The sequence below is a fragment of the Prorops nasuta genome, unplaced genomic scaffold (genome assembly GCF_024137725.1).
Source record: "Prorops nasuta isolate Cenicafe-Biocafe unplaced genomic scaffold, Cenicafe_Pnas_1.2 PNAS00022, whole genome shotgun sequence".
In the NCBI taxonomy this organism is placed as follows: Eukaryota; Metazoa; Arthropoda; class Insecta; order Hymenoptera; family Bethylidae; genus Prorops; species Prorops nasuta.
Window position 1 is genome coordinate 1,322,140 of NW_027116819.1, and position 27,873 is coordinate 1,350,012.

General features: G+C 33.6%; 4 protein-coding genes across 14 annotated transcripts; 2 read left to right on the forward strand and 2 right to left on the reverse strand.

Moving 5' to 3' along the window:
* Position 1: 1 nt before the first annotated feature.
* Positions 2 to 10,713, reverse strand: LOC136781224 (calcyphosin-like protein). Of its 8 annotated transcripts, none has more exons than XM_066740045.1 (5): positions 10,344 to 10,713; positions 1,483 to 1,811; positions 1,185 to 1,362; positions 894 to 1,103; positions 2 to 819 (listed from the first exon to the last, which is right to left on the reverse strand). In XM_066740045.1, exons 2-5 carry the CDS (start codon positions 1,635 to 1,637, stop codon positions 718 to 720), a joined length of 645 nt encoding a protein of 214 aa, XP_066596142.1. In that variant the 5' UTR covers positions 1,638 to 1,811; positions 10,344 to 10,713; the 3' UTR covers positions 2 to 717. The 8 variants fall into 8 exon arrangements, with proteins under 8 accessions (XP_066596142.1, XP_066596146.1, XP_066596147.1 ...); XM_066740049.1 differs by lacking the exon at positions 10,344 to 10,713 and adding an exon at positions 5,620 to 5,915 and having other exon boundaries at positions 1,483 to 1,639; XM_066740050.1 differs by lacking the exon at positions 10,344 to 10,713 and adding an exon at positions 4,985 to 5,321 and having other exon boundaries at positions 1,483 to 1,639.
* Positions 6,017 to 9,299, forward strand: Gp93 (heat shock protein 90 Gp93). Its single transcript, XM_066740041.1, has 4 exons — positions 6,017 to 6,171; positions 6,259 to 6,342; positions 6,490 to 7,099; positions 7,181 to 9,299. The coding sequence occupies exons 1-4, from the start codon at positions 6,126 to 6,128 to the stop codon at positions 8,835 to 8,837; spliced, it is 2,397 nt and encodes a 798-aa protein (XP_066596138.1). The 5' UTR covers positions 6,017 to 6,125; the 3' UTR covers positions 8,838 to 9,299.
* On the forward strand, positions 9,620 to 22,741 carry LOC136781221 (constitutive coactivator of PPAR-gamma-like protein 1 homolog). Of its 3 annotated transcripts, none has more exons than XM_066740039.1 (16): positions 9,620 to 9,723; positions 10,949 to 11,337; positions 11,569 to 11,741; positions 11,820 to 11,933; positions 12,013 to 12,159; positions 12,249 to 12,615; positions 12,933 to 13,187; positions 13,282 to 13,659; positions 13,729 to 13,867; positions 13,946 to 14,189; positions 14,278 to 14,584; positions 14,752 to 15,026; positions 15,526 to 15,651; positions 15,865 to 15,965; positions 16,085 to 16,220; positions 16,634 to 22,741. In XM_066740039.1, exons 2-15 carry the CDS (start codon positions 11,124 to 11,126, stop codon positions 16,218 to 16,220), a joined length of 2,976 nt encoding a protein of 991 aa, XP_066596136.1. In that variant the 5' UTR covers positions 9,620 to 9,723; positions 10,949 to 11,123; the 3' UTR covers positions 16,634 to 22,741. The 3 variants fall into 3 exon arrangements, with proteins under 3 accessions (XP_066596136.1, XP_066596137.1, XP_066596135.1); XM_066740040.1 differs by having other exon boundaries at positions 16,831 to 22,741; XM_066740038.1 differs by lacking the exons at positions 9,620 to 9,723; positions 16,634 to 22,741 and adding an exon at positions 10,270 to 10,330 and having other exon boundaries at positions 16,085 to 16,487.
* Positions 18,311 to 27,864, reverse strand: Nrd1 (Nardilysin). Of its 2 annotated transcripts, none has more exons than XM_066740034.1 (10): positions 27,064 to 27,864; positions 26,517 to 26,761; positions 26,352 to 26,431; positions 26,148 to 26,290; positions 25,960 to 26,073; positions 25,704 to 25,899; positions 25,428 to 25,633; positions 25,197 to 25,367; positions 23,628 to 25,127; positions 18,311 to 23,549 (listed from the first exon to the last, which is right to left on the reverse strand). In XM_066740034.1, the coding sequence occupies exons 2-10, from the start codon at positions 26,684 to 26,686 to the stop codon at positions 22,941 to 22,943; spliced, it is 3,189 nt and encodes a 1,062-aa protein (XP_066596131.1). In that variant the 5' UTR covers positions 26,687 to 26,761; positions 27,064 to 27,864; the 3' UTR covers positions 18,311 to 22,940. The 2 variants fall into 2 exon arrangements, with proteins under 2 accessions (XP_066596131.1, XP_066596132.1); XM_066740035.1 differs by having other exon boundaries at positions 26,517 to 26,814.
* Between the last annotated feature and the right edge of the window lie 9 nt (positions 27,865 to 27,873).

The following is a 27,873-nucleotide window of genomic DNA, read 5'->3' on the forward strand; positions in this document are numbered from 1 at the left end:
ATATATTTAAAGCATTTGTCGTTAAATACAAATTTGATATATTTTTAATTTATTTTTCAAGACAAATTCGCAAATTGTATATATCTAATAGTGTTTAAAATAGCACAAAACCTTAACACACTACCGCATATAAAGAACAATTTAACATTAACATAAATATTTTAAGTATTTCAACGATGAAATTTACAAAATTTGACTTAAAAATGAACGACACTTATTGGACCCTGTAACCAACTTCTTTGCTTAAACACGAAATCTGTTTTTATAAGCACTAACATATTTAAAATGTTTAGCGATGTAACAGAAAGTGCTATACTAAGATAGTCAACACTGTTTATTTTTGGTAAAATATGAGATTAAGAATTAACACACGATCAATTGTCCCGCTAGATGATGCAGCGGGGGAAACATTAGTTTTATTTTTGAAATTGACAGCTAAGGAATGGCAGAGAAAGAGATGAACATTTGCAAACAGCTAGCAAGTAAAAAGTAAGACTGAAGTGAGTTATTGCTGCACTGTGTGACTCTGCAATGGCATTATTATTTGATATCAATGTATAGTTTAATGTATAAAAAGAAAGTAGAAAGAAAATAACAAAGTTAACAGGCATTTATTTCATTTGTATCAGAGACACAATAAAAATTCAACAAATTTCTAGTAATTGGTTTTGTTATTAATTAGAATACGAACAACGAATGTTTGTGAAAATGGACGAATTAGAGCTTATAAGCATTTCGCATCATTAAATCAAAATAAGCATCATGATCGATGCTTGCACTAATTGCGCTGTAGTAATTCATAAATTCCTCCTCGGTCACCTGTAAAAATGAAGCAACGTAATAATAGTGGATCTCATGGCTCCGAATTTAGAAGATTTTTTAACAATACTAACACGACCATCCTTCGTCGCATCCTGCTCGAAATTGTTGAGAAACTTTTTCAAGATGTTTTCTTCACTTTCTTCGCCACTGATGTAACGAGGATGACATTTGACATTGTAGACTCCTTTCAAATCTTCGATGGTTATCTCGCCATCTCCTGTTTTGTCCAGCTTTTGAAAAGCTTGTTCAACCACTTTCTTGCGATTGTCTGACATTGGTGGCTGTATATTATCAAATAAATGTATAAATATTACTAGATTTCACCAACAAATACATTTTATAATTATATTATTAACTCTTACTCTAATGTGAACAATGAACTCTGTCATGTTGATGTTTCCATCATCGTTGTCATCAAATTTTTTAAAGATTTCAGCAATCTCCTCTTCAGGAATCTCCAAACCAGATTCCACGAGGCCCTTCTGGAATTCTTCCAAATTTAATAAATTGTTACCATCGTCGTCCATACGATGAAAGGTCCTGAAAGTAATAATTGATTTAAAAGTCACTTTAATATACGGATGTATGTATTTAATTATCACTGGATAATCTTAAGTTATTTTTAATTTGTAAAAAGAGAGAATTTAAGGATGAACTTACCTACCAAGCCCAAGGATGCCATTGGCTCCCCTGGCCAAGCAGAGCAAACGTAGCTTTTCTACGGAGTCCGTGGTGGAGTGTATGGCCCTTTGGGCCCGATTTATCATCTCAGTTTCCTGCCTGGTAGTCGCACTCTGTGGCCTGTGAGTGAACATTACTGCCGAACAGAAAGAGAATATGTTTGATCATGTGAGACTCTCGATGACTTGTATCAGGTGTCTAGACTCTATAGAGGACAGGACTATGCAGCTTTCAGAAATGGCGCACGGATCCAATCCTCCAATGGGCTGCCCGGCCAACCACTGGGGATGAAATGAATGAAGCATCCACTGTAAAAATGTCAGCTATAATGTAAATATCGATAATAATAATAATAGTAATATTACAGAGAATTGTGGAAACCTTGGAGAAAATTTGGAAAGGAGTACATGAAGAATGAGATGTTTCAATTGAAGCCATGAGCGAGGGCAATAATGATTTTGACACTGGGTCAAGAGCTTGAGAGACGAAATGTATTCGAAAGAAGGCGAGCTTGAGAGCGATTTTGTCTAATCTGATTTAATAAAACATCGTGGCAAACGCACGGTAATCCAGTATGGAAAACATCAATACAGCTGATTTTTTGCGCGAATGCGAGGCTAAAGTAAATGGGAGGAGTATTAGCCAGAGTATCATCAGACTCTAGAAATGTCTGCAATTGAATTCTGAACAAGCTGCGAATGACTCGAAAGGATTTTCGCTTGACTTTCGTGTCTTTCTCTCCCTTTTCTACAATAAAGATTATAATTTGAAACGTGTCAATTGAATCTTCATCTTCATTCTCCCTTCACACTGACATTAAATTCTGAATAAAAATATTTTATTATTGTGTACGCTATTTGTTGCATTATTGTTGATCCCCTCTGGGCTCCATTGAGCCCTGGCCCAATAACAGTATCAACATCGCGCTTCGAGGCTTGTGCGAAAGATTAAAATTTTAATGGGAATATTTGTGTTTAGCGTGACTGATATAGGAAGCGATAAACATTATGCGCCTTGCATAAAAGTCATGCGCGCTCTTATCAAATAAAAGCTACCGGTGCAATCTTTTGTCTTTTTTACTCTAGTCGATTAAAAAGTAGAAGGGAAACTGTCCCTACACTGCGCATCGATAAGGTCAAGGAAGAACGGGTTTTTCTTGTGTGAAAAAAGGTGTGCTTCTAAGGTCATCAGCCTCTAAAAGAGCAGCTATAAGCTAAGCTAAGCCAATGTGGCTCTGTATGGGCTTCTTGGAAATGGAGTAGCACACTTTCCAAAGCTTTTTATGTAATTTTCAACTATTTTCTCCAAAGTCAATCATCCTTGGTAAAGAGATAGAGTAACATTTGCGTAGAAGAAAATTGGGTTATCGACTAACAATCATCCATCACTCTACTACCAATATTTATAGCTTATCATTCTCGCCGAACAGCTACACCTGTTCGATTTACTCAGAAAAATGTAAATCCATACATTCATCTAGTCAGTCGGGGGAAAGATTGATAAATTCTCTTCGCTATTGCAACAGTGAATTTTTACAATAAACATTTGTCAAATCGATAATTCATTAAATTTACATATGATTCTTTCATAGATATACATCTGTTCAATTTACCAAGGAAAATGTAAATCCATACATTCATCCAGCGGAGCGAACATTGCCTCTGTTATTTCATCTATTGGGAACATGGAATTTTTATACCAACAATTTTATCGAATCGATAACTTGATAAATTTCTATCTGGAAATTTATAGCCCGGCAGTTTTCCGTAGACTCGTAATTTTGTATAATTGATAATCAAGTGGAGATGGCCTTAATTATCAGCCATGCTTTTGAATAATTTACCTAGGAAGGCATAAAAGATTAAATAATCAATCGTCTCGAGCCATATTTTTAACAAATTGCACCAATTCTCCGAATGGAGTTGGTCAAGGCCAATTATAAAATAATTACCATGATGAAAACTACGTAATATTATTTCTTGCGTATAGAGCTTTTAATAACACCCCTTTATCCAATAGCGGTCGTGCCACAAACATTTACAAATTCAATAAATAAGTGTAAGACGTTAAGACATACACGCGAGAGCATTTGAGAGTAATGAAAACAATTTAAGCGCAAACAAACAAAACGGAATATAATAGTTAATTTGTTAATAATGAAATATCAATCCTAAGATAAGCCTGTATGTGACTCGTTCAATACTGGGTTACAGCAGTCTGGTGAGTTACAATTTTCTTCTTTTTCCTAGAAGATACAACAATAAGAATGAAAATAAGCCTTAAGCACAGTAAAAAATAGCAAAGAAAATCAATTAAATAACGTATAAGCAATAAAGAAAGCATTACCGTGTCTCTCGAAGTAATTAAGATTTTTATCGAGTCAGTACATGGGAATGTAATATAGATTGTGTGGAAATGAGAGATATAAGGAACGAAATAAAAGTGTGAGAAGAATTTAAAGATTTGAAAATTTATTCATAATACAATATCAATTGTAAGATAAGAGGTTTTGTGAATCGTTCGACACTGGCTACAACGGACCGGAGTTGTTCGCGAGAGTGCGTTTATACTTTTTCCTCAGAGGTACTATAGATAAAAAAATATAAATAAACTTACAGAACGATGAAAAACCATAAAGTAAATTGAATTTCTAACAGGTAATGATCGGGACACTGTACTGTGTATCTTCAGATAATTTATCAAACTGGTGTGAGATTAGGTAGATAGATTGTGTATGAGATGATAAGAAAAAAAAGAAAATTATATCAGGAGAATTTAAAAAAAAGAGAACTCACCGTTTGAGCAAACCGGTGATTAAAGTTGTGCGTTACGCGTGGAGATGGCGAGATGGTGGGATGAGAAAGGGGGGATGGGGAAGAGTAGTTTTGAGAGGAACCAAAAATTCCTTTATAACAAGGACCGGAAGCCGAGTGACAACTGAACGAAGCTTCGGCAGGAAGTTGGCATGCTATGGCATATCACACATATGTAGTACAACATATACACACGTGCCGGACTAGAAAATGAGGTATGTTCGACAAACACGGTTAGCATGCAGCGCCGCTGAATGTATCCATAACGACGCAAGTGCCACAACAGGCAAAAAAAACAACGCAAAACTAAACCTAGACAAATCTTGACAATCCCTTTAATTCTATTTAACATCTTTTTACGCACTGTCTTCTCGAGAAACGAGGAATTCTTCTCCTTTCCATGTCAGTCATTTTCATTATTTACAACATTCTAATTATAAGGAGAATATTATAAAAATCTATCATGTATTCATTTCGGAAGATGATAATTTCTTTTTAATAATAAAGATAGGTTTAGAAAGTTCTATAAACTATTTATTTATGATGAGTACTCTATACGTATGTATATATATATATATATATATATATATAGCACACATGTGTAATAGGGCTACACCTTAGATAAGAGTAGCCAAGTATCAGATACACATAAATACTTACTCAGTCACCTTTTCAATCCTCTTATCTGTATTCGTGAACTCTACGAAATTATTGTTATGAAACCGTTCAATGTGAGATCAGTTACATTGTGATCAGTTATACTGATCTGAGAATGACATCAAAGTAGTTTTTTCTTTCTGTTCTATAGGTTCGTATATATATTCGTTCTCTTATTGAAAGAGCGGCGCACAATAATATTCTACAGCTTATTAATTCTCTGGTGATGTTTATATATAGCTGAAATAAAGCTTAGAATTGTTAACTTTTTTTCGATAGGACGAAACTTTCAACAGCCTTTGGATGGGTCGTCAAGTGGATAAGGCCCTTCAAGTACTCATTATTCGCTTCCGCTTATTATCCTATTTCAAACTAGATCCAGCCGGGAGTATATTTTTACTGCCCGAGCTGATGACATTTATTACAAGGCCCAATTGACTTTTGCGAAATGTTAGTTAGAAATAACAACGATAAATCAATAAGTAGCAGATTAGTCATTTTACTTTTTCCAAATTATCATGTTTTCTTAAAACGCACTGAGTTTGCTTAAACGATGTTATTTCTTTTGTAAATTAAGTCTAATATGCTTATTTATTGAGAAGAAAGCTAAATTGCTTTGTAATCAATTATAATGTTATTTACTAACCTCAAAAGTTTTAGATTCAATTGCTCAAACATTGACTTTTTTGAATTGCCTAATATCCCTCGATTGATAAATTTCGATAATTATACAATTGTTATTGCGACAAAGAAAAAAAAAGAATATTCAGATTTTGAAATCTTCAGAGTTATCGGTAAGGGGAAAAACATTGGAAGATCTGTTTTATCGGTGGCTGATAATTGGATACTTAGTCGGTAACCGGCATTTCAAAAACCGAAACATCTGAAAGTTCTAGAACGACATGGTGTCAGCGACCAATCAGCTTTGGACATTTGGATTCGTGGGCCAGCGGGCCGAATGTTATTGGTTCCTAGTCATTGCGTGGTTCAACCTCATTGGTTAACGTTATACTCCTCTTTACCTATATCTCATCCTTGCTAGGATTCTGTATATGACAGTCGGTGAAAAACAGCGGAGTGAGGTGCAACCGTGCAAAGGCTTTTTCCAGCTTTTTGCAATTTGTAAATTGCCTGCTCAAGAAAACTCCTACCATGGGAAGTAAATTATTGATCGCTGCAGCTCTGTGTCTTCTGGCAGGTAATTTCTAATGAATATTTTGTATAATTTATTTTACTTGCAGCGTATTCCCACTATGATCTTTGCTAATACCTGTTTATTTTTCAGGTTTTGCCAGAGCTGAGCTTGATGCTGAGGATGTTGGCACTGTTGATAAAAATTTAGGAGCCAGCAAGGAGGCATCCAGAACAGGTGAAATTTATGTCAAAGTTTTTAATAGTGACTTGCTTTTAAACCTATTAAAATTTCTAACTGAATTCAAAGATTGAATGTTGAGTTTGTTTAAAGAGTTTACCATGTTGCTACAATTTTTCTAATTTTTGTATTTTCAATTTATAGACGATGAAGTAGTACAAAGGGAAGAAGAAGCTATAAAATTAGATGGACTAAATGTAGCACAAATCAAGGAATTAAGAGAGAAAGCAGAAAAATTCACTTTCCAAACAGAGGTGGATCGCATGATGAAGCTTATCATTAATTCCCTCTATCGTAACAAGGATATTTTCTTGAGAGAATTAATTTCTAATGCGTCAGATGCATTGGACAAAATCAGATTTCTTTCTCTTACAAATAAAAATGTTCTGGATTCCAATCCAGAATTAGCTATTAGAATAAAGGCTGATAAAGAAAATAAGATATTGAGTATCACCGATTCTGGTATTGGTATGACTAAGAAGGATCTTATAAATAATTTAGGTACTATTGCAAAATCTGGTACTGCTGAATTTTTGGGGAAAATGCAAGAAGCTTCTGCTAATGCTCAAGAGGCAAATGACATGATTGGGCAATTTGGAGTTGGTTTCTACTCTGCGTTCTTAGTTGCCAATAGAGTGGTTGTAACTACCAAACACAATGATGATTTGCAATATATTTGGGAATCTGACAGCAATAGCTATAGTATCGTTGAAGATCCAAGAGGAGATACTCTGAAACGTGGAACTACTATCAGGTATTTGAATATACAAAACTATTACTAAAAATTAACAATAAAAATGATAACAGTACTTATAAACAATTATTATTATTCCAGTCTTCACATGAAGGATGAAGCTCTTGATTTCTTAGAAGAAGATACCATTAGAGACTTGATAAAAAAATACTCTCAATTCATCAACTTCCCTATTTACTTATGGAGCAGCAAGACTATCCAAGTGGATGAGGAGGACATCGAAGACAAGCCAGAAAAGACTGATAAGGAAAAAAAAGATACCGATGAAACTAAGACTGAAGAAGAGGAAGAGGAAGATGCTAAAGTAGAAGAGGCCGCTGAAGATGAAAAGAAAACTAAGAAAGTCGACAAAACTGTATGGGACTGGGAACTCTTGAACGACTCCAAACCAATCTGGACCTTGAAACCATCCGAAGTTGATGACAAAGAATACAATGAATTTTATAAAGTTTTAACGAAAGATACTCAAGAGCCCCTGGCTAAGATTCACTTTGTAGCTGAAGGTGACGTTACGTTCAAATCTCTTTTATTTATTCCCAAAGTTCAACCCAGCGACAGTTTCAATCGCTATGGCACAAAAGCTGAAAACATAAAGCTATACGTAAAACGAGTTTTCATCACCGATAAATTCACAGACATGATGCCTAATTATCTATCTTTCATTCGAGGTATCGTCGACAGCGACGACCTCCCACTCAACGTTTCCCGGGAAAACCTGCAACAACACAAACTTATCAAGGTCATTAAGAAGAAACTGATTAGAAAGGTTCTAGATATGATTAAAAAAATTCCTAAGGAGGAATACGAACAATTCTGGAAGGAGTACAGCACAAATATTAAATTAGGAATCATAGAGGATGCTCAAAATCGTGCAAGACTGTCCAAACTTCTACAATTCCACTCGTCTACCCAAAAGAATCCCACCTTCCTTGCCGATTACGTATCAAGAATGAAGCCAAACCAACAAAAAATTTACTACATTGCTGGTGCTTCTTTAGAGGAAGTTAAGAAATCTCCATTTGTCGAAAGACTTGACAAGAAAGGCTACGAAATTTTGTATTTAACCGAGGCAGTCGATGAGTATGCCATCTCAGCAATTCCAGAATTTGACGACAAGAAGTTCCAGAACATTGCGAAAGAAGGGTTTACATTAGACGAGGGAAGTAAGGCGAAAGAGAAGATGGAGAATTTGAAGAAAATTTTTGAACCATTGACAAATTGGTTGAGTGATATTTTGAAAGATCACGTTAACAAAGCTCAGATATCTGAAAGATTGACGGACTCTCCGTGCGCTTTGGTAGCTAGTATGTTCGGATGGACTGGAAACATGGAAAGGCTGGCCATTTCCAATGCTCACCAGAAAAGCGACGATCCACAAAAATCTTACTATTTAAATCAAAAGAAAAGTCTTGAAATTAATCCAAGGCATCCTCTTATCAGGGAGCTTTTGCGCAGAGTGGAAATGGATCCTGCTGATGAAACTGCAAAGGATATCGCTCTGATGATGTTCAGAACAGCGACTTTGAGGTCTGGTTATATGTTGAGGGAGACCTCCAGTTTTGCGGACAGCGTTGATCAGCTCATGAGAAAAACTCTTGGAATTCCTTTGGATGAGACACCGGAAGAAGAAGAGGAAGACGATTCCGCCGAAGATGTGCAGGGATCTGAACAAACGGCTGAAAGCAACGCAGATGACGAGGATGAGGAAGAGAAGGACGAAAATCACGACGAACTTTAAATTTTATAATTGTTACCTAAAGAAAGACTTCATTTTATCTTTCCACTGTTATACAATGTATAACACGGAGATATAGCCGATACAGCATCATTATAAAAAATTTATTTGTACAGCAAATCTCATTTTCATGTAGCTTTTCCATCAGAGATTTTCCATTTTCTTTAAAAAAATCGTTAAATACAAATTTCTGGTGAAAAAGCTTATATATAGTCGCCTTTGCCTAAGATTATGTCTTGTAATTACAAAATCGATGCAGTTGTAAAAAAGCAGCCTGGTCACCATTATTGATAATGGATGTACTATCCTGTTACGCGTAAGACTTTATTTTTACCAATTTATTTTGATCTTCCATTTATTTGCTATAGGCGAAGAAGAAGCCCCCCGACTGACCATTATTATTAGGCGTGTTGTGCGAGCTGTGTGAATGTATTTGTATATGAAATTAAAGATATATGAAACAAAGCTCTTTTTGCCCATTTGTCCTTTTATTTCCGCATCGTCAGAAAGTATACAATTTCTTTTTGACATAAACAGAATACATGCTTTCAAAGTTAAATTTGTTTCTGTTTTTAATTAGATTGTTGTAATTATTAAAGGTAGGTAGAGTAGCTGTAGTATTAAGAAAAAAAGAAGGGAGAATCAATGGCGCTAAAAATTTGTGCGAATTTCATTTTAAATTTACCGAGATCGCACATCCGGTAACCATATTGGTATTCTCTGACAATCAGCCAATGGAATATCAGTATTCCCGTGAAACCAGGCCAAACAACTCGAAGATAGAAGCGCCACCGATCGTTCATTTCCGTTTTCGAAACCGACGTCACCCACTCGCAAAAGTCCGTGTTTTGTGTTTCTTTGGGGCCACGATGATTCTCGCTAATTTGGAGTAAGTAAAGCTGAAAAACATTCCGTCATTGTTGCCAATGATTAGTGAGAAAAGTTCGCGCAGACTCGCTCGAAATTGAATTTGGCCGCGAGGATGCCCGGAAATTTCCTACTCAGCAAATATTTCATTAGTCTTTGCTGAGAAAACGCCATGCCGGTGCACCGTGCAGGAAGCTTTCTCTAAAAACTTATGCCGACAAGAGGCCTCGTTGAACGAGAGAGAAATCCCTAAAAATCCTAATATCCACTCCCAACCATTGACCTCTTTCTATGCCGCGTTCAGCTTAAAACGAAAAACATTCCAATTCTGCTGCATTTATAGATCGCGATAAACAACAATAAATGGCGTCGATATACTTTTTCTCTCTAACTATGACCGATTCTAGTTTTTTCGATGCTTCCCTGATTATCCCCAAAATCGTTATTCGATTGTTTCCAATTATTTCCCGAATATTTCCATAACGATCTCTTGGCATGAGAAAAGTGTTGATCGCTCTTTTGGCTCGTGAGAATGTAGGTTTTAACTAATTGGCATTAAAGTGTATGTTGTAAATTACGGTATGAGATAGTGTTATGTCGTGATCTGTCAAATGGAGTGGACTATTAACGTATGTTAAGTACCTGATACTTAAATCTACCATTAGACTGTTCTTTAACCAGCCTAGACTGAGTTGCCATACCACCCGAATCCGGCCAAATGTATTTTTACGATTTCACTTTTATTACATCGATCTTCCTACCTAAGTTATCTGTCAATTGGATCAACTAACTTTTTTTCCTACACTAATTAGACCGATTGATCGATGATCTCTAATTATCGCCAGCATTACATAAGGATTTTCATTAATTTGTTCCATAACCTGCATCCATTTTTGACCCAATCGTTATTATGAAATGCTAGAATTACCTCTACCAATCTGCTGCAGAGTCTATTTTAATTGCCAAAGTAGTAGAATTAATTACTGAGAAAGAAAATACCCAACTGTAACTGTATGTTATTTTACATATTTCAATTGTTTGCTGCCATTTTTTCAAGGAAATAAGAGAGTTCATTGGCTTGTCACACCGTTGTTTAAATTCTGTAAAATTACAATTTACTTTATGATAATTGTGGAATAAAGTTGCATCTATAATTGAATTGCTCTGCGAATAAAATCTATAAATTAGTGTTGGAATTATATAAGTAATTGTATTCATTTTCTTATAGTAATTATCTTCTTTTTCAGATTCGAACGTTTAAAATTGAAACTGGATATCATTATTTATTAAAAAAAGAAGGGAATTAAGAAACATAAGAATAGTTTATTACTAAAACAGATATAAAAAAACAGTAATATTATTAAAAACTAGATATTAAAAAATTAATTCTGTTTACAACAGTATAAATAGCCTGAATTTAAAATGGGCATTCAAGACTTGCAAACCTTCTTGGATAGTAATTTTGTGCAGGGTGGATCTATACCAGTAGATTTATTAAAAATTGCAAAATTTGCTGCTATACAGAGACAACACAATCGTATAATCAAAGGTCCATTATCAAATAGCGCTCCAAAATTAAAATTGGTTCTTGATGGAGAGTGCTGCCTAGATAGGTTATATGGAGGTTTTTTTTCCGGTAAGTCTAATATTTGAACTAAAATGCTTGCATATCCAAAAGTCTAATTTAACCAACTATGGGTTAAAATAAAATAGATTGAGTGGTGGGGATTACAAATTATGAATTAAATTAAAGTTAAAAAATAGTGTACTTCCTCTATATGAACTATACCTTTAACTCATGTCTAGCTTGATCACGCATGATTGGGCCAATTTTTTAAAAAGTAAAATGTTTTCTTTGAAAATATAGATTGGGCATGTGGTGGACAATGGAACCGCATGGTCCAATTTCTAGCTGTTCTCATTCAATCGGCAGAAACTTCAGGATTGGAGCTAGCTGTATTTTTTAATGGTTGTTTTGAGCCTGCCAGACGCGGTGACTGGATCCAAGAACAATTGCAAGTCAGAACTAAAATTAATAATGTAAGTATCAACTTTTTAATTTGATAATAATAATTATATTAAAATGTCAAATTATAGCAAATGCATTATATATCTTAGGTTTTGAAACATATTGCTAGCAAAGGTACTCCACCACCTAAAATATGGTGGACTCCACCAGTGTGTTTAAGGACTAGCTTACGTATGGCTCTTAGATATTTAAATGTTGATGTGGTAAGTGAATAATATTAAACTGATATAAACATATGCAGAGATATAAAGGCAATCAATAATTCTGTTATTTTGTATTTAGTTAAGCAGTATGGATGATCATCATCAAGAAGTAATTGCATACTGCAGAGAAAATAATTTTAATGGATTGATAGCAGATGATGGAGAATATGCAGCTTTTGATCCACCGAGATATTTTTCATCCGAGCAATTAAAGTTGACATACAAAGTAATAAGAAACGTTTACAGTAAAATTGTTTGAATAAAAATAAATTGGCAAATTATAATAATTTAATCATATAATTTTATTTTTTTCAGGGCTCTCTTGAAACAAAAGAATATAAAATGTCTGAAGTCATAAAAGCTTTAAACATTACTCCTGATAGGTTATGTGTGCTGGCTGCACTCTTAGGAAATTACATTTTGACAGAACAGGACTTGGCATCTTTTCATAAAAAAGTTATAACAGGGAATAATGGTAACAAATCAAATGGAGAGACATTGATCAAAGCAGTTGGAAATTTCGTGAAAGATCTTCCATCACTCGAAATAGAAGCAGTTGCTCAACAAGTTTTTGGGTCTACCTCTGATCCCAGATGCTCCAAATTGAGACAATCCGTTCAATATTATATTAACGGTACTAAGGAAGGGTTTCTTCATTATAAACCTGAAAAAACCACAAAAGGTATTGAAAATTTAATTGTAAAAGAAATATACGTTAGTCATCAGTGACCTTTAATCCATTCACTGTCAGTAACAAAGCACTTATCTATGGGCGTTACCTAAGTTTTAATTTTGAATGTTAACGTATATGAGCAACTATAGCAACTTGTCAATATGGTTGCGTTATAAAAGCCAATACGTAAAGAATGAAGTGTATATAACTCAATTTTGGAATATCTTCATTCACGTTGTATAACTTTTAATTTTGTTTTGCTAATGGTTAAGTCAGAATAGATTATATCGCAAGGTAAGACGGTAATTTGTAATTACTGTTTCCAGATGTTATTAAATCAGAATTAAAAGAAACAACTCAAGTCCAATCGAAATCATCCGAAAGCACGTGCATTTCAGAAAGTGAAGCAAATATGGAGGCGTCAAAATTCGCTTCTGAAACAGTTGAAAGCGAGCGTGAGAGCTTGAACGCTTACAAGCAAGCTACTGCTAATGCTAAATCAGCTCCACAAATCGTTATCGATCCTCCAGGAATTCAAGGACACGGTGATGTTGATAACTCTCGTTCTGAAGAAGAGCAAAGTAAGCGCATATAGATAAATTAATATAATGATAAATACTATAATTTTTGTATAGTGTTTTAATGAATAAATCCTATTAACTTTTCTTATTTCAGGCAATGGGCATGCTGTGAATGGTAATCACAGTTTATTAAGTTCATCAAGCTCGAGTAGTAGTTCTTCGGCAACTTCACCGTCCCACGCGACAACGGATGCTACAAAACAAAATGAAAAGTCATCGAGCATTCCTACCACAGTACCGGAAGTTATGAGAACTGCTTCAGAGCGTCATCAAAAAGGACTCATGTCACCACACATTTACCAAATTCTCATCGCTGGCGAAATCAAATTGCCTGTTTTACTTGAAGATGAGCGAAATAGGGAATTTCCTCCAATTCATATTATTTACAGACCCGTCCGTCAGATGGTGTACGCGATTCTATTTAATTTGCACCACAGAATTTATTTGGCAACTAAGAGTAAAGAAAAAGGAGGTAAAAGAATTGATGTGTAAAATTAGTTGAGGTTAGCTTTGATGTAATGTAAGTCATTTTGTTATTTAGATAACGAGAAGATAGAAGTTCCTGACGTTGTTATAAAAGAGTGGGTATGGTCCAAGACTAATCCATACCAAACTCCTGAATTAGTGAAAGCCGAACAAATTGGTTGGGGAGTACCTACCATACAGCGTTTATGGTTTGGGTAAATAAATGTTAAACGAAGAACTTAATTGAAAATGAAAATCTCAAGGATTTTAATGTTTAAATGTAAACATTTCAGAACTGGAATAGATGATAAGCGAAGGAGGCTTCGAGGATTTTTAACTTGCATGCGATCCGATACACCATTCATGTTAAATACTAACTACGTGCCTCAGCACTTGTTGGTCATGGCTTGTGTTTTGAGATACATCATGACTTTCTCGGACAAGATTAAAGTCTTTCGTCGTCAAGAATTGGATGCCTTCATTGCGCAAGCTTTTGCTCCTGAACTTATGAATGCTCAGCATTTGCAGGATCTTCAGGTAATTTTGAATATATTGTACGATAATTTGTAGAATGAAAAATAATTCATTATATTAATCAGATCGATCAATTCAAATATTTTTGCAGCTTCATCTAGTCACGTCTCGAGGTGTGCAGCTGGCTACATTGTTCATGGCAGGAGTGGAAACTGCTTTGTTGGCAAATGACGCGTGCGGTGCTCCAATCCCATGGCTTATGTGCTGTCCATGGCTTTACTTTGATGGAAAGCTCTTCCATCATACTCTGGCGCGAGCAACGATAGTGAAAAATTTATTGGAGCTATGCAGTGGTCAAATAGATCGAGTTATGAAAGTTGAGAGAATGAGAAAAGCAATACTCGAAGGAATTAACGTTGTTTTCGCACGACCTCCTCCACCTCAGGTTCCTGCTGGAGGTAAGAGACTAAACTATAAAAAAAAATTCGCTCTTTCCAGTGTGCCTTGGCTACTTTGTGATTTCGTATATATCGATTGTTTAACATAATGTATGAAACCACTTTTAAATGTATTCATTAAGATAGTATAAATAATAAAATATTATGTAAAACACATTGCTTTGCAGATGTTCGAGTAACTATAGCGCCGAACATTTTCCCGAATACCTTGCCTGTCACTGACTGGAATCGAACGATTGGACTGTCTATTAGGAATCAACGTGTAGCCGCCAACTCAACTACTCCTCAGCGAGGTATAATGCGACGCCCAATTCCATCACGAGGTGGCCAACTACAAATAGCAGGTGTCGTGGTGGGTCAGTGGGGTCCCAACTACGGGCAACCTGGTCGAATACCTCCCCAGTCCATTGAGGGACATCCTCGTGGCAGATACTCGCCTCAGGTACGGTTTTCGAATCTACGCAAGCTCCATTACATTAACGCACAACAACCTTTAGACGGACATACTATAAACGTTCATGCAAAAGAATTCATACCTAGAATCCAATAGAAATTATCGTTTAAATTAAGATCACAAATAGTGAATTCACAGTCGTAGTCCTTTATAGTGTCTAAAAAATTATTCCCGTCTTTTGTATTCGTATCTTAACTTTGCAATTTTCACATGAGGTTTTTTTCGTTTTTTAAACGTTTATACAATTTTCGAGTCACTGTATTTATACAGGAGCCTGTAACCGTTTTATATGTAGTGCAGTACTGTTGTAATAAAGGTACCTGTATTTTTATTGTATCAATTGGTGTATTATTTACTTAATAAGACAACTAAATTACTTTAATATTAAAAAGAGTAATCCTCAGAGGTAAGTAAGAAGATTAGATCCAGGACAGCTTTTTAAGATTTTCTTCAGAAAGATTCTTTAATGATTGATGTTTTGTTATAGGTTACATCGATTGGTGGGATAAAATATAGCATCGCGAGGGGAAGCACTATAAGGAGGCCAAGTTTTCCATCGCGAGGGTCTAATCGTACATCGGTCGCTGGTCGAGGAAAGAAGATACAAATGAAGGTAAATTACTTAGTTCTAGAATACTTCATCCTTCCAACAATCTTAACAGTCCACGATTTCAAGTGGTTTGTTTTCCATTGGAAGGATATTAAATTAATCAGTTTATTGCTCTGCAGTACTTTGTTTATATAATGTATTCGCTGATCTCCCAACTGATACAACTTAAAAAAATTATTTTTCATACGACGACATCTCTTAAATATTGTAATTTAGGCAACAAGTAGCAAAAAGAAGCCTCCTATCAAGAAGGGTAAAGAATCGGAGAAGAAAGAGAATAAAGATCGACTTAGTCCATCTGAGGAAGTAAATTACGCGTGAGTTAATTATTTTGCTAATTATATTAAAGATATTGAAACAAACAATATAGTATCATATAAACCTTTAGTTATTTTGTATAATATTATAGTTAAAATTGCAAAAATTTTTGTTGTAGAGAGTCGCTTTCGAGTCTCGCAGTTCCAAAAGAACCAGCTATAGTTGCAGGTCAATTCGAAGATGCTGTTGAGAATAGTAAAGCAATAGAGAAAGGGCAAGGTGACGCACCACTCGCTACCCCTGTGGAAAATTAGGTATAAATTAATCAAATTTCTGATTCTTTGAAACTCCCGGACGCGACTCAAGACTGCTAACGTAATTGTATGATAAATCGAGCCTGTTGTGCACTTTGTACATTTATTTCAACTTCGCGCTAGCTCCTTCATTATTCTGTTCTTCTGTAAAAAGTTTCGTGTTATAACATTTTCTCGTGTTTCTTTAGTTTATAACTGTTAATTAACTTTTTGTTACGTTCAACATACTAATTCTTTTTCTTTTACAATAAAATTAATAAATTTCAAGCGTGATTATTTTATTCCGAAGTAGCTTTTCTTAAGTTTTTTTTTGTATGAGCGTTTAAAGTAGCTTTATATGAATTTTCGGTAAGTTTGGAGTAATTAGTTTGATTTGTAAGAGTTGGAGATAAAGTATGCCAAGAATTGCGCAGGTTTGGTAAATGTAAGTGCACAATAACTCAAAAAGCTCTACTGGGGCCAAGAACTAATCACTGAAAACAAGTATGGAAAAAGATGATACGAAGAAACAAGAGGACACTAATTTCCAATTTACGAAGAAATTGGATCATATACTCACTGCCAAACAACTTTTGAAGAATTGGATGATAACGTTTAGCTTCTCCCCAAGGTTGGACGAAGCTGCTGAAGATTGAAGAATAGGAAGCTGCATTTTCCAGATTAAGGATCAGTGTGAAATAACAAGAAATCCTTTTAACAAGATTAAAAGATGGTAATGGGATTCCCATTAGTATGACCGTTGACGAAAAATTAATTTTCTTGCAAGATAAAGGAATTAACGTGGAATTGCTTGCTATGTAAAAAAGAACAAAAGTGTTAGACGCGTTGAGTTTGGAAAGTAGAGAACGGGAAAAATCACGAAAGATTCTGAGTCTTGACTGATTAGTGTATGCGTGCGCTAATTTTACTACTTGGAAACAAGTCGTCAGTTGCTACAAGTATTTAATTCTTAAGGAGCGTGATTATTTTTTTTACGATGAAAATATATATTTTCCGCTGTTGTATGAAATGCCCGCTCCGGTGGTCTTCGGTCAACGTTGGTTCCTAAAATAAAAAAAGACAAAAAAAAACGACAAGACAAAGATAGTTAGGAGGAGAATGCCTGCATCAGGTGACCACGCAGAAATAGCCTGCGATTGATTGTCAGGCGTTTTATAGCAAAAATTTCTAAGAAAAATGAGAGTAGCCAACGATGGCTGAACACGATCGCCAGCGTATGGAGACTGACGCTTTTCATATGGCTAAAATATATATTTATATATATATATGATTTAGGTTAGTTCCCATAGCGTATTATACGTAAGATGTGTATGGGTGTCCTGTGTGTTTGATGAGTAATTAGCGAATGAATGTACAGTGGACACTGGAGCTCCACTAGCAGGTGACTGGAGTGCTCTGGAGGGATATTATTGGTGTAATTTGTGAGAAAGAACTTTGTTATTTATGCAAGAGATTTGAGAGTGATGTACATAAATGAGAATGTTATTACGATTTTGCGCGTGATCTTCTGTTAGGTACTCGACGTGCAAATGCACCTGCATAGAAGGAAAGAGATCGTACACATAAACTGTTAATATATATTTATTTGATGCTGCTTTATAGATTGAGTCGTGGATGGCGCACCGAGATTGAAAGCCTCCAAATGTCGAAAATGTCAGTTCCTTGAGATTTCAATATGCTACAATTTTTGAAACTTATGATTATTTAATGCCTTTTCAAAGTAACCAGCGTTAAACTGATTGTTTCCTCTTTAGTTTATTAAATTCTTTTAAACATAAAATTTTTTGTATTTTGGGAAATTTACTTATATAATTTAAATTATTTTGTAATTGTATTTGCTTTAAAAATTTGGAGTTTACATTTGTTCAGTTAGAAATTAATTTTGCAATTTTCGACGTGAGATTGTTTGAGAATATTCGATGAATATTGTGGTAGAGCCTTTCCTCTGGAGATAATAGTACGTACCGCGAGATTATTTATGCGATAAATTAAAGTATGAAAAAGAACGATTATAAAGATAAACTTGTAGCATATTAAAATAAAATCTCTAGTTTCTATTGTACATAAGCGACGAGGTAATGGTTACTGGATAAGTAACAGTGTGCAAGTGATAAATGTACATATGGGGGGAGAGAGAGAGAGAGAGAGAGAGAGAGAGAGAGAGAGAGAGAGAGAGAGAGAGAGTTGCGTTAAACTGGGATTTGCGTAGCTTAGAAGACGATTATGTTAAAATTATATTATTTATGAGTAGAATGGTCTTGATGACTTTCTACCAAAGATCAACGATGGTTTATTATTTAAAATAATAAATATGAGGATTGAGCGACGAAAGCTTTTGGTAGCTTATAACAAAAAACATTAAATGGAATTTACAAGACAGCACGACTTAATATGACCTAGAGAATAAGAAGGGAAGTAATTATGAGCAGAATATAATTAACAGAGAGAAAGAAAAGGAGTGAGGTGGTCAGACTATGATAGACATTTAAAGGGAGTAACTGAGAAAGAACCATTTATTGAGATAATATAATGTGACGTGATAAAGATAAAGTGTTATATTTTTGTAGATTTGTTATTGCGTAAAATGCATTAAGACAATGAGAATCTTTATATAACTTGAATGAAATCGCAGTTAATGAGAGCCCTCAGAAGTGTAAGAACTAAAGATCTGAGCAGACACAAAAGTAATGCGAGTTATGCGAATGAGAATTGCTGTTACTATTAACAGGATATATGGAAAATTCGGCAAATTTACACAAACGAATAATTTTTACACAGTTATACAAGTGATTCAGATTTTTTCTAGATCATCTTAAGTTAATGAAAATATGCGATAAAATAATAAGAATTAGTAACACTGTTATCGGATGTAAAAAATTTAATTTGCTAAAAGAATGTAAGGTTTTATTGAAGGGAATTTTTTTGAATTAAATTAACATAAGTTTGCTAAATTAAATTAAGAATCGAGAAATTTGGTTAACGAAAAAGTAAAATGGATTTGAAAAACTGTCAGCTTCAATGTGCGTTTGAGCGTTTAATAACAAGTTCAGCCCCTTCTCGCATTATTCAGTAGATCACATTTAATAATTGGTTTCAGTTCATTATAAATTGTAGAAGAAACCAAAGAGTTTTTCAACATTTTAGCAAATTAATGTTGCTTTTATTGGGTGAAAAGAGAATAGTGGATATGCATCACCACATTGCTGCATGACTTTTTCAAGCTTGAATTTTTCCAAAATTAGAGCAACAAAAATAGCTTTTCGAGAATGTCGAGTGATTCAATGATTTACTCGAAATCGTATGAAAACCACGAAGCAAATAATCGCTTACTTCGTAATGCAAAAAGTCATTCTTCATTGACTATTTGAGAATCAGCGAATTCCTGACGTAAGAAAAAATATAAATCGAGTGCTTAGAGAGAGAGAGAGAAAGAGAGACAAATTAGCGAATCTCAACGGCTACCTTATCATATATTCGTGAAGATAAATTACTTTCTTTCTCGAAAAGCCAATCAGTTTGTCGGAAAACGAATATAAACTCGAAGCACTAATATCAGAATCAATCTCTAAACGACATTTTGAATAACTTTATATTTCCATAATGTCAATCGCCGCCGTGCTGATTCGATGAGGAACTAATGGTAATAAGTAGATAAATAAACGAACAAAAAGAAGAAACTTCAAACATGGAAATCGACACGAGATAAATGAAAAATACAGGTCTTTGTGCCTGATTTTTGTTGTATAAGTAGAAGAGAGGGGCCCACGTATCTTGATCTATGCAACATAAAAGAAACTCATGCAAACGTTAAAAGATATACGAGTAATATCTGCATATTATATTCGCACTTATTACGTGAAATCCTTGTGAAACCTGTTTTTTGTGTGACTTTGCACGCATCCTTTAAAACTGAGAGGGAATTCTAAATGCGCGCACGCACACAGTTAAAGTAAAGAAACGGTAAAAAATCGAACGGTACAGTTCGTTTAGAACTTTGAAAAAAACTTCTACCGTTGGTTGTTTTGGTTTGCCTTTCAATGATTTTCCGAACGCTGCGAGAAAAATGACCAGTAGACTTACCGGACCTAATAATTCAATAGGCATATATATGTATATATATAGCTAAACCCTCTAAACTTTAATGGAAAAGCTGATATCTCCTCTTACCACTTTTTTACTTACTTTTATTTTTCCCTTGTCTTTGCTTTTCTCAGTTATACCATAGAGCCTTAGGTATCGTATAAAAGCAATGAAAACAATGAAAAAAAGCAATCATTTAAGTTGAATTTTGTTTTAAATGATTAAGCAACAAAAAAAAACAATATATCTTTATGATTTTCACATAATAACATGTAGAAACCTAGATGTACTGTATTACATTGCTATAATGGGCATTAAAATCTTACTGCATTCTTTTGTTACTTCTTTTTGTTTAAATAACGAATGTCGTAGCTGCTAGCAGTAAAGTTTGCGATTTTAAAAGCGGTGGACAAAGGAAGGATAATGATTTGCTCCGATAAGTTCTGTCGATTATCTACATAATTTTGCTTGTACGTCAGAAAAATATCGAAATGTATAATTAAATAAAATAGTGGGGCAAAATGTCATATTATATAAAACGCAAAACTACCACTACTATTTACTACTCTTACTATTACTATTGAATTTAACACTTATCAATGTAGCTGAAAACACAAAAGTGGACCCCGATATTATATATTCTTATTAAATATTACATAATGTATATTCTGATATTATTTCTCATAACTAAATGAAAGTGGTGCATGCTGAACGCGAACCGAATATACATAAATATCATAATCGTTAGTTGTTTATTTTTTTCTTCTTAAGGCCCAAATACAATTGAAAGAATTAATGAAACAGGAGATATTAATTGAACGGCTAACGAGAGTCAGAAATCATATAAAATCTGACTTGTTATTTATTTCAATTGTGTCTGGAACTTTACTTTCCGTGTAACCTTTGTTCTTGTATTTTAACGAAGCGCAAAATTCACGCAGCGCGTACGCACTAATAGAGCAAATTAACAAATGGAAAAGTAACTTATTGTTTAATTACCGAAGAAAATTCAATTTTTGAAATGTAGCTTTTAATATTGACTTAAAACAAGTTTGTCGCTGTGTGACTCTTGCTTAAATTTCACTATAGAAATTTCACTTTATCATGTAATATTTCAAATCAGCCATTTATTCAAGGGTTTTTGAAGGATTCTTTAAAAATTCTTCTAAATTTCTGTGGCGAAATTATTAGTTTACCGTAAAATAGATAAGTGCGTTCGAATATACTGAAATTTTTACTTCCTCTTGTCAAGGGTGAATCTCGAGTAAATTATTGTGGTTAAATAAAGCGAGCAAAAATAAATAAGAATAAACGAAATGCAAGCTTTTGCTACGAGGAAGGGTAGATTAAAATGTTGAAAAATTGGAAACGAGCGCATAGGAAATCAGCAATTGCTAAGTAAATCTCATTAGTCGATACGAAAAGGATCGTAATATGTTGAGTCTTCGCTCTTATAAAGCAGTCGATGTGCACTAACTAGTTGGAAATATTATAACTTTATTGTTGTAAACTTGTAAAACAAAAATTGCTACCATTTATGTCTAGTGTCGAGCGGAACTAATTCTGCGCTTTTAAAAATTAAACGAACAAAATTCACACGTATTCCATATAATAGAAACCGTTTAGTACTAAAATTTCTTATCCTCGCCCCATTATAGTTGAGAATTAATACTGACGAAAACGCAAGGCAAATTTCATAAATCTGCCGGAATTACGTTTTACCTATTTAACGAAAAAGCAATAATAAAAATATACACAAAAAAATTGATAAATTATTTGGAAAATGTAGAATAAATGATAATATAAATGTAGCTGCAGCTCTATAATAATACCGCAAAAAATACTACAGGATGAATCTCAAATATATACGAGTGATTATTCGAAATATTAAAAACCAGGTATAAATAAACTTGCACCTTAATAATGAATGTTGTAACGATTAGAAAGTTCGAAATGCATTGCTACTATGAATTAATCTTATTTCAAAATGCTCTGCTTCTGTCAAAGATATTCCAATTAGTCTTGAGCTGATCTTTAGATTGTAACAAGGCGATCCTAGCGAAAGATGCTTGCAAGTTTTCATTACAATATATAATATTCTTAATTTTGCTATGTATTTTGAGTAAAGAAGCAGTAACTGCTTAAAAATTATACAAGTGCATAGTAAAAAAGAAATAAGGTTTATATGCAGATTCTCTAATAAGTTTAAAAATCACGTAAAAAGAAATATTTATTTCCCATTTCAACAATATTTTGCGGTATGTTGTTGTATATCATTCGAGTAAAATGAAATTGCTTCATTTGTAAAAAAGGACGAAAAATAAAGCAGCTCTTAACACGAGAGGACCTCAAACATGGTTGGCTGACATTTTCGAAAGTTTAATGATTTATTGAAGCGTGTTGTCATGTCTTAAAAATAATTAAAGAAATTTAAAACATTGCACATTGCGTCTATTCATTTTTATATATTATCAAGCAATTAAAATAATCCTTTCGACCATCAATGATTATTATCATGAATCTACTATTATTTTATCGCAATTTTCTGTACCTTTCTATTAATTTATAACAATGTTTGATACATATAAATATTATAATTTAATAGTTTTTGACAAATTTATATACAAAAACAAGTAATTTTTACTCGCAGGCAATTCGCTTTATTGGAAAATCTATATTTTCTATATGAAGGATTCGTTGGACTTTGGAACCTGCCGTCGGAGCTTCCACGATGTATTCTAATTTCAAGCTCTTCTGCTCTTTTTCATTTTCGATTTTTTCCCTTTTTTTATCACTGGCTCCGATAATATGAACGCTTAATTTTCTTATGTTTTCTCCTTCCAACAGATTATCGTGTACAAAATTTTTTAACTTCTTTATGGTAATTCTTTCAATAGCTTCGACCTCTCTCTCCATTCTATCGAATACGAACTCCCTGGTTTTGATTTCTTTCCAGTTTCTGTCCACTTCTTCCTTCAGCTGAACTAAAGCTTGTTTTTTTAATTTTATCAAAGCCTCCTTGTTCTCGCTAAATTCTTCCTCCGACATTGTCGCCAATTTTTCTTCAAACGATTTAAGAAATATTTCCATTCTTTCGTTAGCGTACTCTGTTGTGTATTTGTCGGCTTGGGTATTAATTACCATTGAATATCCAGATACCCCATAAGTATCATTGGACGTACAAAATACATTGTACCCTAGCTGCTCTTTCGTTCGTAATTGATTGAACATTGGTTCTTGCATTATCATCTAAAGAAAACGAAAATATTAAAACTAAATAAATTTATCAAAGAAAAAATTTCATATATCAAATAAATTTATACAAACCAGAATTAAGTCAACTACAGCTACCAAATCATGGGTTTGGTTATCACAAAATTGATAATAATTAGCCACAGTGGAGTTCACATCTGTTTTATTAATATTTTTCACCTTAACTTCATGTATTCCTTTTGGTATTTCCGTAATAGATAGTACAGGCATAGCAAATTTGCAATTCAAGATTTCCGTGCATTTTTGTACATTGTTTAATATCTCTTCTTCTGTCATGTTTCCTTGCACAAGACCCAAAAAAAAAAAACTGCTGACAAACTGCTTGACAAATGTCTGAAACTCCTCAAACTGAATTTCAGACAAAACCGTATGACGTTGCAATGCTGAGCTGTATTCTTTAATCAAAATACAAAATCTAATTTCCTTAGCTAGTTGACCAGGCTTCACTACTTTATTATAGTAGCTCTTAAGTTGCTGTTCTTTCATTACTTCGAACAGATCCTTTTTTATGAGATTAGGTGAATCTGCTATGTATTGAGAAATCGTTTGAAGTAGCAAGGGTAGCTTCTGGTTAAAACCATTTAGTTTAATTTCCAACCCTCTGTTGCGCGGTAAACATTCTTGTTCTAATTCGGCTACCGTTGCTGGGTACAATTCCTCCACTAACATTTGCTTCATGATTATGGTGTAAAGCTCTGTCATTGAATAAGTTCGGGCTGACTGAGAAGTGAGTGGAGATATTAAATAGAAATACATGTAGCACTCTGGCATTCTAAATTTTGGATCGGGCCTATACCAAATCTCACACGTTTCATTCTCCAGAATCTTTTTAGGATAATCTGGGACTCTATCGGGCAATGAGATCAAATTGAAATTATTCGTTAGATAAATATTGGGTAGAGGCAAATGAAAATCTGGCAAAGGCTCAATTGTTTTCCATCTTTTGATGGACTCCAAAGGAATATCTTCAATTTTATATCTTGTGTTGAACCAGGGTTCGACTTTATTGAACTCTTCATCATTGTAATTTCTATTAGATATTATTATGTTCATATTTTCTGGATGCAAACAATCAATGCATGCTTGTATTCCTTCTGGATTGTATTCGAAATAGAGCTCACTTCCGGTTATGTAATCTTTTGGTTCGTAAAAATGCATGCTCTCAGATAATTCCTCAACGTAATCACAAGGGTCTTCTTCGTCAACGAACCTGAACTTGGTCTCTTCAATTTGACATATTTCATCATAAATTCTTTTCTGAGGTCCAGCTTTACGGAACATATTGATATAAGAATAAACAGCTTCCAAAACTTTGTCTAAATTGTTATGACCCTCGTCTGTCAGGAACAGACTTAAATATAAAAATGAATACATGGAATTGTATTCAAAACCAGTCTCGTTGTTGCCGCAGTATAGTTCAAGGCACCACATTTTCTTTCTAAGGTAGCTAATTAAGGAGCCCTTTCCTTCGTGGCCGATAATCCATGACACGTATTGATGGGGTTTGCTTTTATACGAATCAAGCAAAGGTGGCATATTCCATGTAATCTCAATCTAAAATAAACAACAGTAAATGGAATAATGGTAAAATTAGCATTTACTGCTTTCATATTTAATTCATACCATGCATACGTCTTTTACAGGTCTGATTTTATAAATTTTTCTGAACTTGTCTGTATTAAACGTAATAGCTTCTTTATATTTTGTAAAATCATCTCCTGGCAGACCATTTGTCGGTACATCGCTAAAACATTCGACTACATACTTTTCTAAAGTATCCAAAGGTAATCTTGCCTAAAAACAACCAATTTAAAGCATTTAATTTAAAATTTAGTTTTATAGATAAGTACTCACTTGAATAGCCACTGTCATTCTGTGAGCGCTGTAGTGACGTTTTCTAAATTTATGTAGCTCTTCATATAATTTATCCTCTTTTACATTGTCTTTTAAAGTAATAGAATTTCCCCACATGAATTTTCCAGCTGGATGATTATCTTGAGCGAAAGAGGAAAATAATTGCTGCTTCCTGTGAGTGTCAGATGGTAGAGCCATTTGGAACTCTAAACCAAATGTAAATTAGTTGAAAGTTGATTGAAATTTCATTATATTTGAAAATAAAATAATACATACCACTCTCTACAGCTTCTCTTTCTCGTGAAATTGCATCCCTCTTCATTAGGGGACTGATAAAAAACTGTGCAAAGCGTGTTAGTGTTGGAAGCAAATGCTTTTCTTGCACTTCAAAATAAAAAGTTGTTTGCTCACATTCTGTAGAAGCGTTATCAGATCCTCCACATTTTTGTACATAGGCATCAAAGTCATTTTCCTGTTGCAATAATGTGGTTTAAGGGATTATATTATCTTTTTAAATATAATTTTTTAATACCTGTGGAAACTTTTCAGATCCCATAAAAACCATGTGTTCTAAGAAATGTGCCATTCCTGGAATTTCAGGGGGATCACTGAAACTACCAACTCCTATGCAGAGGGAGCATGCAGCCTGTTAATGTAAAATGTGTCTATGTTTTATTATTCATTTTAATTCAAAAAATGATTGGTTTTTATTAAATATACCATCTTCTCTTCTTTTCTTCCATGGGAACTATCTTTGATAATACTTTCACCATCAGATTCCTCTTCTTCCTCACTTTCACCCATGCTTTTCTCATCTTCACTTCCATCTATACTTTCTTCACTCTCGCTTTCACTAAGAGTTTCTAAAAAAGTTATTAAAATCACTTAACCATATTAATTTAATAAAGCAAATAAAGCACTTACCCGAATCTTTTTGAATGTCAGCTTCAGAGCTATTATCAGCAATTAATAAAGCTCTTAAATCATTATGTAATATAATTACTCTAAATAAAGTAAATAAATATTATTTTCTTTCTTATAAAAAGTTGTGATAAAAAATATTCTATGTGTGATAAGTTTTATTCTCACCTGTACTCTTTTTTGTCGTTTACAGATTTTACAGGTTCATCCAAATAAAGAATTCTTGTATCATGGTTTTGCATAATATTTTCAAATTTATTTTTATCCTTATTACTTTCATTAATTTTCTCTTTTACACTTTTATCTATAAAACTGGACATTGTCTCAACATGTGACATCCAATTTTTGAGGTTATGTGATTGCAAAATACGGCCAGAAATTACTCTTAGAATTGACTTTATCCTTTCGTTTTCCTATAGAAATGTTTGAGTCAGTAACATTTGCATAATCCATACGCGTTTTAGCTCTGTATATGATAAAAACGAGTGATAGTAATATTACAATTAATCATAAAGAAAAAGTGTCATCTACAGACTTTTGTCACTTTTTAGAAATAATGTAATTAATCTAATGAGTAAATGTAAACAACATATATAATGTATTTATTATTCTAATGCAAAGAATCTAGTAATTTATAATCATTTAAGATAATATGAATATTAAAATGGAAGAAAAACGCTTTCTTAAAAAAAATTGTGATTATTTTTAAACTTACCCAGCATTCAAAGTTTAAAGATGTAGTGAATAAATGAGATTTACAAAACAAACGTTTTACAGTGGTTGGAAATCTTAGTTATCATAATAAATTATCGTGAATTGTAAGTATAGATTAGGGGAGAGATTCTTATATTCTGGGATATTTGGGTCACTCTTGGTCTATGTGTACATACATAAATATGCACATTTGCTAGAACATATTATAACTGGCCACCTATAGGTATTTTGGTTTCGATAGTTATTATGTGAAGGTAAAATAATTGTACTGTATATACATCAGTAGAGCGTTTTTAGTAACAGCAAAAGACTATATTTTTCGCACTTGATTTTAAAATGCATTTGAAAAAATGGGAATTGATATAAAAACGACAAATAATTTACCCACAGAAAGCATTTATAATTATTACAATTGTTTTCCTAGCTTTACCAGGGCCAAAGACACAGTTACATATTAAATTTTAAATTTAATGTAAAAAGTTATTAAGCCGTTAACCGAACCGAGGCCGCCGAAGCATAACCCGCATAACCGGAAGTTAATTACCGACACTGTAGGGAAAAGCATATTACACCTTTTTATAATAATTTAATCCAAAAACTATTTTAATAGCAGATTTATATAGAGCATAAGCCTGCCTATTTGGGATTCTTTTCTTTCTAAGAATAAAAATAAAAATCGGAAAAAATGTACTTTTAATTGATACTAAAAAATTTACTAAGCCTCAAATTAAAAAAACAAAGAGTCACGTCTATGTAGATTAGAAACGTAAATATAAAAGGTTCTTGTATTCGAAGCGAAATAATTTATATT

Coding starts and splice junctions, on each gene's coding strand:
- LOC136781221 (XM_066740039.1), top strand. CDS start 11,124: ATGGGCATTCAAGACTTGCAAACCTTCTTGGATAGTAATTTTGTGCAG. Junction 14,190..14,277: donor AGCATTTGCAGGATCTTCAG/GTAATTTTGAAT, acceptor ATATTTTTGCAG/CTTCATCTAGTCACGTCTCG. Junction 15,652..15,864: donor GAAAGAAGATACAAATGAAG/GTAAATTACTTA, acceptor ATTGTAATTTAG/GCAACAAGTAGCAAAAAGAA.
- Gp93 (XM_066740041.1), top strand. CDS start 6,126: ATGGGAAGTAAATTATTGATCGCTGCAGCTCTGTGTCTTCTGGCAG. Junction 6,172..6,258: donor AGCTCTGTGTCTTCTGGCAG/GTAATTTCTAAT, acceptor TTTATTTTTCAG/GTTTTGCCAGAGCTGAGCTT. Junction 6,343..6,489: donor CAAGGAGGCATCCAGAACAG/GTGAAATTTATG, acceptor TTCAATTTATAG/ACGATGAAGTAGTACAAAGG.
- LOC136781224 (XM_066740045.1), bottom strand. CDS start 1,637: ATGTTCACTCACAGGCCACAGAGTGCGACTACCAGGCAGGAAACTGAG. Junction 1,104..1,184: donor AGTTCATTGTTCACATTAGA/GTAAGAGTTAAT, acceptor GATAATATACAG/CCACCAATGTCAGACAATCG. Junction 820..893: donor ATGCGACGAAGGATGGTCGT/GTTAGTATTGTT, acceptor TCATTTTTACAG/GTGACCGAGGAGGAATTTAT.
- Nrd1 (XM_066740034.1), bottom strand. CDS start 26,686: ATGTCACATGTTGAGACAATGTCCAGTTTTATAGATAAAAGTGTAAAA. Junction 26,291..26,351: donor TGACATTCAAAAAGATTCGG/GTAAGTGCTTTA, acceptor TAACTTTTTTAG/AAACTCTTAGTGAAAGCGAG. Junction 25,900..25,959: donor GATCTGAAAAGTTTCCACAG/GTATTAAAAAAT, acceptor TTATTGCAACAG/GAAAATGACTTTGATGCCTA.